The sequence below is a fragment of the Pholcus phalangioides genome, unplaced genomic scaffold, assembly GCF_987345545.1.
Source record: "Pholcus phalangioides strain wild (caught in Gottingen) unplaced genomic scaffold, Ppha-v1.0 ptg000015l_1, whole genome shotgun sequence".
NCBI classification, from domain to species: domain Eukaryota; kingdom Metazoa; phylum Arthropoda; class Arachnida; order Araneae; family Pholcidae; genus Pholcus; species Pholcus phalangioides.
In genome coordinates, this window is record NW_028301608.1 from 34,708,002 (window position 1) to 34,720,019 (window position 12,018).

At 37.4% G+C, this 12,018-nt stretch overlaps 1 protein-coding gene across 1 annotated transcript in view; it reads right to left on the reverse strand.

The window, feature by feature from the left end:
• LOC149075894 (uncharacterized) overlaps window positions 1-12,018 on the reverse strand; it is a 37,626-nt gene that overhangs the window by 9,702 nt on the left and 15,906 nt on the right. Inside the window, exons 10-14 of the mRNA XM_089242158.1 lie at window positions 11,292-11,398; window positions 4,966-5,189; window positions 4,634-4,868; window positions 1,684-1,874; window positions 587-797 (exon numbers count right to left, since the gene is read on the reverse strand). Coding sequence (XP_089098284.1) covers window positions 587-797; window positions 1,684-1,874; window positions 4,634-4,868; window positions 4,966-5,189; window positions 11,292-11,398 — 968 coding nt within the window. The remainder of the gene's footprint in view (window positions 1-586; window positions 798-1,683; window positions 1,875-4,633; window positions 4,869-4,965; window positions 5,190-11,291; window positions 11,399-12,018) is intronic.

The window sequence follows — 12,018 nt, forward strand, 5'->3', positions numbered from 1 at the left end:
AAGGAACGTTGTGCCAGGCTGGGCCAGTGTGTAGCTAACCTATGTCACTGGTGCTTCATTCCAGCAGGGTGGGGTGGGTGGGGGGGAATGCAAGCATACTAAGCAAATATGTGCGAATGATTATTGGACCAAGCTGTACATGAGTGCATAAGCGCCTTAACCTAGGAGCTGAGGCCATTTAATTCCCTCCTCGGATACTTTCTGAAAAAAACACAATGCAATGCACCTTCCTCTTCCAGCGTACGTGCTTGAGTCCCGTATATACGGGACGATCAGCAACTTTCAGCCTCTCCAATGTTTTCCTCGTGTCGGTCCCTCTGCATGAGTGTGAACCTAGCTCTAGACTAGTTGGCAAGGTTGGATATCGAGGCAACCAGCGTATATTATAGGTTTTTCTCCGGTCATTTTATCAGTTTCTCCCTACTTCGATCTGAATAAGATTAGAAGCATTATTTTTTTATTCTACTGACAGTAAAGCACTTGATATGTGCCCGTTCATTTTGGCATGAAAAAACAAAAATTGTTCAAATCACATCTGATTGTGTACGAAGTATAGTGTTGAGAGATATTTAATGATTTTACTCACTTAACGGCAACCTCGTGAGCTTTGTATAAGTTCATGTAATTCGGCGAAAGCCACGGCGATATTTTCCACAATGGGATGGGGTCCATTTCGACTAATCCCGAATACTTGAAGAAATTGTTGATGGCCTTGATGTATTCCTCTATGAGCGGGCTTTCGGTTATAGCCAAATTCATGGAACCTTTCGTTCTAGCAAATAGCACGTAAGTCACAGCTAAAATAAATAAATAAGTTTGGTTTTTTCTATAACTTTTACGAGTAACTAATACGTTATTGTTTTCTATCATTACTGTTAATTTTATTGGTATATCTGTATATCATTGTAGTAATTTTAGCCAGTAGATCAAGAAATTACTTATTACTAGAGCCCGAAAGTTTAGACACTAAAAATGGTCAAAATAGACACTAAAATCTCGGAAAACTGGCTAAAATCTCGGCTGCACTCACTCCATCTATTGTTCCAAAAAAATTTTCTTTGGCATGATAATGTCAAAAGATTTAGCTAGTAGTTATTTTAGCCAAGTTTTTTTTATATTACCATGCCAAAGAAAAAGTGTTTGCAGTCCCTCAAGATTCAAGTCGGAGTTCGATTCAAGCGAATGCATAATATGTAATTAGCTAACGTGAAAAATAGTGCTAACACTAAAATTACTGAATTCAAACTAACTGATCCAGCATCTTGGTTGCATTCTCTCGAGTTTAATCGATTGGTCGCATTTTTCAAGTTTTGTAAAAGATCTCTTATCAAACTTTGTAATCCTGGCCTAAAACAAACTTTCTCCTATCTCTGAGGTACTTATGCCTATTTTCTTTTGAATGGGGCCAAAAGGACAAAAGGGTTTCTGATAAAAAAAACATTTATACTAATGGCTGAAGATTTAAGAAAGAGCAATTTTTTGAAGTTTTCGCGATGCTAAATATATCTAAGTTCTACAGAATATGGCCTCTACAATTCACGAATAAACATAAAACAATGTCAAAATTAGAATTTACAGTAGGAAAAATTAGAAAAGACATTTTTATCAAAAAAAAACTTTGAAATAGACAAAAAAGGCATTATGGAATTTTCCCTGAACTTCCAGACCCTACTTATTACTCACAATCTATGGCCCATTTGAAAATCTCGTCCATCAGTCGAGGAACATGAAGCTTTTCGTTCCTTATCCTTTTTATTCTACCGATCAGGCTGTCGGCGACGAGATTCACTTGCGGATAATACTGCTGGATGATTCGTGGGTTCATCAGGGCTTTCTGAGCGGGATTGCGATGCTTGTACCACACTTCGCCATTCCTAAAAAAAATTAATAATCACTTCTTGCAGAGAGAGGGAAAAAACTTGAACTATGAGTTTAAACGCGATCACACATTAAACTCGAGTGGAGACGGGAGTGCGAATAACCTTACGTTGTCCAGGGTGGTCATAAAATAACTTTGATTGATAACTTTGGTTGACTGACAATATACGATTCTCATATATTGTCAGAGAATAACGGCTGTAAAAATCAACGAATGTCAATGAAAATCGAGATATCAGAGCATGCGCTGGAGGATGTGAAGAAGAAAAAAACGAAACCTCAGCTCTTGCCGTTACGAGCACAACGAAAAAAATTTGGAAAAATTCGAATTTCAGCCCCACTTCCATGCATTGCAAAATGATCAGAGTATCAAAAAACGCAAATGGCGGTGGAACGGTACCTGTAGTACCATAAATGCAAGCGCAGGAGGAATACAAAGAAAAAAGATTACATTAAGGGGTTGGTGCGTTAGACCAGTGGTTCTCAACCTGGAGCCATATGGCCCCCTTGCGGTCCTGGGATATTCTAGTGGGGCCATGGGAGAAAATCAGAAGAAAGGTGATCCACGACAGGTGGTGAAGGGAGTCATAGAGAGCTGTGAAGAGAAAAGCTTGCTTTAAAAGTGAAACATGTTACTACTTTCAGAATTCATCAGATCCGTCCATAGGACCAGGGGCATCTTAACCCTTGGGTCTATGTGGGCATGACCAGGGTCTTCATGTCTATAATATAGGGAGAGGGACACTGCACTATATGGGATCTGGTACTATATGATTTTCATATGTAAGAACAGCTTACATGTGAAAATCATAGTACCAAATCTAGTACCAGCTTAGTATTGAGGGCTGCCAGAGCAACGGTTGATGTGTTGGAAGGGTCGATTTATTGTGCATGTTTGTTGGATCGTCCCGTATTTTACACAGACCCATTTTTACCATATAATTTGGCTCGTGGGAGAGATGATAATCCACCATTTGAATCCGTGCCTAGCCAGGATTCTGGAGATTGGACTGATTTATTAAAATTTCATTCATAATAAAAAAATAGAAAGTATCTCTCTTGGATGAGGGTAGGGGGGCCCTGGATAGAACGGGGGGCCACGAGAAGAAAATGTGATCCGTCGCGGACCATGAGCTGAAAAAGGTTAAGAAACACTGCTTTAGACGATCGGTCAGGGACTACCGCAGATTTGAAGAAATTCTCCGACAGAGCGTCTAGCGCCCCAACCTCTTGGTGAGATCTTTGTCTGTGCCCTGCGCCCTCATTTATGGTGCTACGGGTACCGTTCTAATGCCATTTATGTTTTTTTTTTTTTTTTGTTGTTATGCTGATCAGTTTGCAGTCCATAAAAATGAGTGTTGCAATCCATAACCGCAAGAGATAGGTTCTGTTCTCTCTCTCTCTCTTTCTCTCACATCTTAGTGTGCATATTCTGAAGCACCTATAACTCGAACTTCATCCACATTCGTTGATTTTTCGGCGGCTAGGAGCCCGTATACCGACAAAGTTATTTATGACCACCTTGTATACATTTTTAGTTGTATTTTTTTTCTTATAAATGTAATTGCAGTCAAACTCGGTACGACGAAATCAAAGATTCTGTTAAATTTTTCCGTTATAAGAGAGTCACACCCGTGTCTTACCATGAAAAGAAATGAAACCTTTTAATCTTTCATTTCTAGGAACAGTTTTACAGCGTTTAAAAGTAAAGACAAAAATAGTTTTTTAGAATTTTTGGACAAGACAACAGATGAATTTCTATGTAATGAAGTAGCACATCGAATTCGTTCCCCAAGTTTTCAAGAAATTTCGAAAATAAGCGCTGTTTGTGGCGCCTCGGATCAGATGAAGTTCAAAGTGTTCGTCAGGCGCTGATTATGACATAATGCTACTCATTTCCGACTCTCTGCAGCAAAGGACCTGCTGATAAATGACGCAATGGAAAAATTGAAGTCTTTGATTGAAAATTTGAGAATGTCTGAATACAGTCCCTTCAATTTTTCTTGGGATCTTGAAGCAAAATTTATATTTTTGCCAGCTATTGCTGGTGTATTGTTATTTCTCACTGCTACAAGTTTGTCGAAAGGAAATTAATATTTTTCGTAAGTGCATAATTTGATGCATTTTGCCGCAACTTCAGAAATATTTCAATTTTTTGTGGTTTCGGGAATAAAAAACAACATTTCTCTAGAAATTCTTTGATGATGTTCGTATTGCAAGCCTGAGGAAACAGTCATTTGAGCCACGTCTTGAATACCCGAAAGTTCAATGAGCGCTATTGAAAAACACTCTATATTTGAGGATATTACTTCCAACTGGTCACGCAAATCATCAGCTATTGCTGTTATTCTTTCGACCACAATACGTCTCGGTGTAAAAAATATCATGAAATGCTTGCACGTACTCAAGACCTATTTTCTGCAACATTCCTTAACCAAGGAGGCGTCGCTAAAAAAGCTTGGAATTTTTTGCGAATACCTAACTGATTTCATTTGTAGTGGCTCTCACTGCCGAACCATTCGGTTTCATAATTTTTTGACATAAACACTTCATACTTTTTATTCAAAAAATTATTTGAAAAAAAAGTTTTATAAGGAAAAAAACAGTAGTTTTTTGGATCTTGGGACTTCGGGGGCTGCGAGTTTGACACCCTCGGTCTAAAGCTCTTTCATAAATTAATTTATGAAAAAGAGCTCCTCGTTATACGTGTGTTCGACTATATTTAGGATGAATTTCAGTATGAAAATGTGTTTACCCAGGAGCCAATCCAACAGTTTTGAATTCAGGATGGGTTTTCCTGATGTGTCCGATGCCGAGGAAGAAATCTCTCTGAGGAAGTTTTGTTTCGTTTCGAAACAGAGTAGCGATGTCTTTCTCATCAAAAAGATGCACCATCCCATACCCAGGAACAACCTTCTCCCAAATGATTGGTCCATACTTTTTCAACTTCTTCATCTGAGATTCGTGATACGTGACAGCCGAGTACTCCCCTGTTTGAAAAAAAAAATTAAAAACTTATTAAGGAGACTTTTGCTTTAAAATAAATCAGTTTCGGAATAATTAAAAAAATACAATTGTTGTACTTACCAATAACTGGAAGGTATCGAAATAGATTTCCTATGAGTGGTAAAGGTTTAGGACCCGGTATCTCCTCGAAAGGTCTCGCTTTGTCTAAAGCTTCGGGTGAAACTGCTGAGTCCAAGAAAACGCATCTCGAAGACACTGCAACTCTTGCAGTTTCGCCGAGTAGTTTCTTCGCACTGCCTTTAATGAGATTTGATGTCATGAGGCGGTTGCACGACGTGTTCATTCTTCTCGGGTGTTAAATTCCTGTTTCATTGAAAAGAGTAAGAATAGTATTTGAAAATGGAATATCAATTTAGAACAGAGGTGTACAACCTCCAGACTGAGGGCCAAATGCGGCCCGTCAAGGAGTTTCATCAGGCCCGTGAAAGTTGTTCCGGTAGGAAAGTATATTAATTACACACACATTAACACACATTACATCGGTTTAATATATATATATATAATCCATACCTCTTTCATAGAAATACGGGATATCATCAAAAAAAAATTCCAAATACAAAGTCGCCGGTTGCAACCAGAAAAAAATTGTCAAAGGCAAGTAAAGTTGTTAATTATGAGCAAAAATTGTCAAAGAGAAGGGAAGTTGATAATAACAGTCAAAAAAATTTTCAAAGGCAAGTAAAGTTGCCAACCATCACTAAATTTACTGAAGTATCGCCAACTGCGGAAGATAATGGGTACTGAAAGTCAAAATTTAGTTCACAAAAAAAAAAACGTATATGTTGGACAAATATATGAGATGAATATACTGTATTTTTATTAATTATGGCTCTGTAATATATTTACATATAATATTCCATTAAGAATATTTCTATAAACACACAAGATATTCGAAAACATACGTTACTTATATATAATACATTTGGCGAGGAATTTTTTTTTCCACGTGAATTCTGTGCATGATAGATGCTTTCTTGAGATGGGATTGAACAAACTACGCATCGTGACTTGCATAAAGGGTATAATTATAGTATAAGATAAAACGAGTGCAAGGTGTGGCTGCCTAGGCTTTAGTTTAGAAAACAGTCATACGCGGAAGGGGGCATATAGGGGCCCATATACCCCTTCCCTCCGCAAGCCTACCAAATATATTTGAAAAAAAGTAGTTTCGGTAAGAAAAATTAATATATTGAAAGAAAATATCCCTTTTATATGCTATTTTGACCAATTCCTGTTAATTTAAATGTTTTTTGAATGGTAGTAATTCAAAATTTTTCGGGAAGAATATTTTTGTACCCCCCCCCTCCCCGCCCTCTCCGCGAAGCCTTTTGTGTCCAGTCCAAAGACCGATCCTGCGTACCTCCCTCCCCATCCTGTTAGACGCATAATTTTTGTATAAATTAAAACCAAGCAAAGTTTCTAATTTTTGTGATAATATAAATTTTTAATAATAAAAGTGCTGTTACTGCTTTTTTTAGTCATGTCTTGATAACAAAGATGTTGAGAAAACTGGACAGGGCCTAGGGCGTAATATCAGAAACAAGAAATGACTCTATCACCAGTGGCACGTGTACGTTTTTGTGCCCCCTCCCAGGAGCGGTCAAAGAAAGAATTCGATTTCTCTTTTGTTCAGGGCTTGGAGAATCTGAACACCTCTCCCCCACTCCCTTAGTTTCTACCTAGGGGGGAGCTTCTTAGAGTAGGTATTTTGGCATTAACAAAGTTCAACTCTATGTTGGGTATTTTGAGATTAATTAAAATTTTCGCTGATCAACAAGAGCTGTAGTGTGGAAAAAGTTATCTGGGATAATTGAGAGTTGGGAAATAATTCTGGACCAAAAAAACAAGCTGGTTTATTTAAAAGTGGGCCGTATGGTCAAATGCATTGTGTTGAATAAAAAATTAGGTTTATACCAGTCTCCTACGCTGTATAGCCCTTTCAGTCTCCCACCAGAGCCGTCTTCAAGGGCGGCACATGAGGCTTTGCAGCTTTGCAACCGGCCGGCGACATGTGAGCTTGACCCACCCCGAAGACATACAGTCGGCTCCGCTTAATCGGGCAACGGATAAACGGATACCTCATTTAAACGGATAAAACTTAATATGATAATTTTTCAGCTATTTTTCCTACACTTAATCGAAATGGGGATGCCTGCACTCCCCTGGGCGACCACAGCTTAATTGTATAATTACATATAAAAAATTAATGCAATGTTGGAAAAATAATATAAATGAATTACTTTAAAAAAATTAATTAAGCTAATGCGCAAAAGCACTGCTGCAATGTTCGTAGATTGCAGCTTCACTCTTCAAAACTTGCGTTCATTCGTTAAATTACGCTTCACTCGTCAACTGTTAAATACACGGGTAGGGCCTCCAAGTACTCAAGTTGTCTTCAATACGTACATTTAATTATTTCATTTTTATTCGCTGTTAAGTCAATAGAGGGCGCTAACTTTCCTAAGTAAAATTCTTACGTATTATGTGATAATTGTAATTAAATATAATTTTCCTTTCATTTTTTTGTCTGATTTATTCGATAATCTTTATTAGATCCTTCATCAGTTTTCAATATACAAGAATATGACTTATACTAACGTTGCAAAATGGCTATTGAATTGTTCCCCGTATAATCAGATATTGTACGCTGGAATCGTTGATATCCGATTAAGCGGAGCCGATCACAGAATTCAACCACAAAAACCATCGAATAATGAGAACTTACTCTATCCAATTCCGGTGGTCGTCTCTCTTTCTTCAGAATGTAACCATAAAATCCCCTAAAAGATAAAATTTGCGAAGATCTGTGAACGTTGAATTTGAACTCACGATGTTATAAGCAAGCAAAAATATGTATTCCTTGCACCTCCATCGACAACACAATGCACAACTGAGCCACTAAGTCCTCGACACAAATGGGCGTCGAGGGCAAACAAACCAACAGGGAAAAATACGTCTTGTTTCATCGCGAAAGCTCACGGACGCCAATAATTTCCATGTCGACGGGGTAATCAACGAAATAAAACGTCAACGCTTGCAAAATTGTACTCCAGGAAACTGATGGTTCGGATTCAGCTGAATTAATTCAACGGAGACTCGTAACACTGGACGCCACTGAGATTGTTATCAGGGCTGCGGATGTTTCCTTTTTTGCGCGAGAATTTTCCTGTTTACAGGGTGAGGAAGAGAAATAAATAAAAGACACACACACATATTCAAGAATATGTCAACTACGTTCAATGTAATTGATGTGCTTGTAAAGCTATGCTCGCGTTATGCAACGCCGTACATTGCACAACTTAATGACCTCCTATTTGCAGTCAAATCATCCAATTGCAATTGTAGATACTGAACACAATACAATTATTTCTTTCTTCTTTGAAACTTCCTATCATAGGGAGGAGATGTATACAAGGTGTCCTATAAGTCCTAATTCGGCCACCTGTTTTGTTCACCCTGCAAAATCAGCCGTTCTATGACATTGGGTATTAACGTTTAACCACGGCAGGATCGAGGTTAAATTTAAAAAAACTATGTCCACTCTCGTCAAAAATATCTTAAATTGATGCCAGTCAATTGAATTGGGTATTGTAGTCATTTAGAAGCTTGTTATATAGGTTTTTCAGGCAGAATTTCGGAAAAATCTATTACTTTTCATATTTAGAATTCGCAAATAGAACTTGAACAGGAATTTTTTCATTATGACTAATACCTGGGGTTGACCTAGTTCAATACGGAGGAGATAACCGGGAATATATTTGGGCAGGGAAAACAAATTTCTAAAAAAAGAGTGAAAAAATATGTTCAAAGTCATCGAAAAATATAAATGCTCAATAGTGGAGCCCCGGGAGAGAGAACTTTTTTTTTTCAATCAAACCGAGCGCAACTCCGGTCTATCACCATGGGCAATTTACTACCGATTGAGTTGTACCGGGAGTGTGAGTGCGTGTACCTAACAGTCTGAGTGCGTACATGGTGTTGTGCGTGAATTAGTGTCGCCATCTATATTTCAAATTGTTAGTGCAGTGTAATGATTGGACATCTGTAGCGTTGTAGGGCTGTTGTTCTCTGTGGCGAGACTTTTTAGCGGGGGAGATCGACTTGCATTCGCGCCTTGAAGTTGGGAACCACATAAAACCAACTTCAGCTGACCACCACTGCGGCAACGGTGGGGTCCGAACCCGGAGGGAGAGAGAACTGATAGAACTAACGAATGAAAGAGTTTCAATGCGACTTTCACTGAACAAACATTTGTCTTTGTCAATATCGGTCAGGAACTCTTAACCACTGCCTTGGCTTTTGCCGAAAATACACTTTTTGCAGAGCCAAATGAACCAAAGCTAGAAAATTGAAACCCTAAATACGACAACCTTATATGACAACCATATTTTTATGGGCATCTTTTTATCAGCCACCTCGTTGGGCATTTTATCTGATGTGGCGTTGTATTTGTATTTGTTTGTATTTGTACTACTTCCAGCTTGTCGTTCCTGTGGAACCAATGCTCGCGTTTTGTCAAGCGTCCACCGCTTCTACAAACCATAATCTTTGTTTTGCTTGCATTAATTGACAGACGAAAGTCCAAACAAAAGGTTCTCAAAATATCAATTTTCTTCTGCAAGTTCATGCGGGAATCAAATATGACCAGGTCATCAACGAACAGTAATGTACGCATGTGTCTCTATGGAGTTGGATAAGGACAGTAATTGATTTATTTAGTCGGTCAATAAGTTGAATAATGTACAATGAAAACAAATTTGGGCTCAAAGTTTTGCCCTGTAAAAGACCCTTCTGGACATCAATGTGATCCGTCAAACCAGATTCGGTTCTCACGAGTATAACTTGGCCTTTTTATAAACATCTTTAATTAGGTTGACAAAGCAAGTACTCATACTTCAGGTACGCGGGTTATATTAGTATATTAGTGAAACCAAATATGCAGCGAAATACGAGCGATTGAATGGGCACATGTCATTTTAATAAATCCTTTGCAGCTTCTCGTTGCTGCGGTGAAAACCTCAATTTTTCCCCGGATCCAGAATGTCAAATTAACGTTTCTTTCAAAGTTTTTCAAAAGTACTTATACAAAAGCTTCTCAAGATCGATTGGTAAATTAGTGAATATCCTCTATTCTGTCACTATAAGCACAATTTCATTAAGAAAAAAAAACATCTACAGAGTATTCAAAATGTTCAAATTAGCCACACGACATCACTAAATGCGGAATTAAACAACTCTAATACCAAAACGAAGCTATGAAACCGAAACTAAAGCAAACATCTCTGATTTTACAAAATATTTGTTTTGATGATTGTATTTTATAGCTGGTGCCGATTATTGTCACCTCAGTAGATGGTAATAAGTTATTACCATCTACCGAGTAGAAATGAGAGGCCCATTATTTCATTTATGATTAAAACATTTTTCGAAATCTCTTGAAGAGAGGGTAACTTATTTATTTTATTTATGTTCAATTTTTATTTATTTTCTTTGTTTTTTATTTCATTTACCTTTAATTTAATTTATTTTCAGTTATCATTTGTTTTCTTTATTTTAATTTTAAATTTAAAATTAAATTTTAATTTAAAATTCCATTAAATTTATTAAAAAATTTTATAAATTATTTTAATTTTTACTTTTATTTATTTATTTATTTTCGTTTATTTATTTTATTTTAGCATTTTTTGAAGTTGTAAACTTGGTGTCGAACGTGGTGAATTAAGACTAAGGCAGTGTCTCCAAAGACCGCAAGACTTCGTAAGCAGAACCTACTCTGGGTAAAAGCGCACTGGTGTGGTGAACGAATAGGACGGTCCGTCAAAGTCGAGCCCTGCGCACAGTCATATGAAATCAGTTTTTAAAAAATGTTCCGTGAACTAGAATATTTTTTATAAAAACTGATATGAAATTGCTATTCTGAGAGCTAGTTGAACATTAGGCCGCTTTCTCGTGAGATGACAATGTGAATAAAAAAGCGCCAGATCATGAGGATGCATCGCGCGAATGAGCGACAAAATACATGCATAGCGACCACAGAGTAATAATACTATATATCTAGTAGTAATAAGTAGTAGTAATAAGACTTTATATCTTAAGTCTATGATAGCGACAAATACTATGCATCACTAATAAATAGTTGAAATATCACCAACTCTCAATCCGAATGACACAAAGCAAGGCACTAGTGATGAAAGGAACATAAACCATTTAAAATTGAACTTTATTTACCATAATGAGATTTATACAGACTAGCAATATAAAAATGATCGTGTATCATTTGATAATGTAGCAATTGATCGTTTTGTGGTTAATCGTCACCGCGCGACAATAACAGAATATGTTTCTACTCAAAAGTTCTTCCTCGGACGATCATAATTCACGGTCACCTCCTGTCGTGGAATTCGTACAGTAACGGATTCTGTATCTTCAGAACCAACTGGTAGTGAATGTCGAAATCGCGGTGCTTATTCTCCACCCAATAGTTCTGCATGATCTGGAGAAGGAAGCATTAGTATATAAGTCTTTTTAATAATACAGAATATACAATCGATGCTCTTTAAAAATTACACTAATTTGTAGCATTTTAGTGATTATTTGATGGAGGAATCTCTCAATTATTAATTAGGGATGCTAAATATATAAATAAAAATGTTTTCAAAATATCTGTAACACAATTTTCACTCGCGGAAAAAATTTACCTTCATTGTATTTACGCCTCAGCAATCAGGGACGGTATATCTCGGCCCAACGCAAATGGAAGAGAAATTCATTCTAGCTCTCTCTCTGTTCTTTTTATCTCTTGACTCATCATCGCAACGCTTAAAGCTCTTTACTGTAACCCTATGAATGAAAGATTTTTTTCCTTACCCGTTAAAAAAAACCTCAGTACTTTTTTCCATTAAAAGTCTTTCTCTGTGGATCTTTTTTTTTTTTAAATAACGTGCGTGATCCTCACGTATTCCCAAGGGATCAGCGTGATCCGTCCAGGGAATTTGTTAGTAAACATCCGTGCCCGAACCGGGATTCGAACTCAGACATGCACAGTGAGAAGCTAGTTCCCTAACCACTCGACTGGCCTGGCAGTCGAGAGGTAAATCTGTGTAAATATTTGCG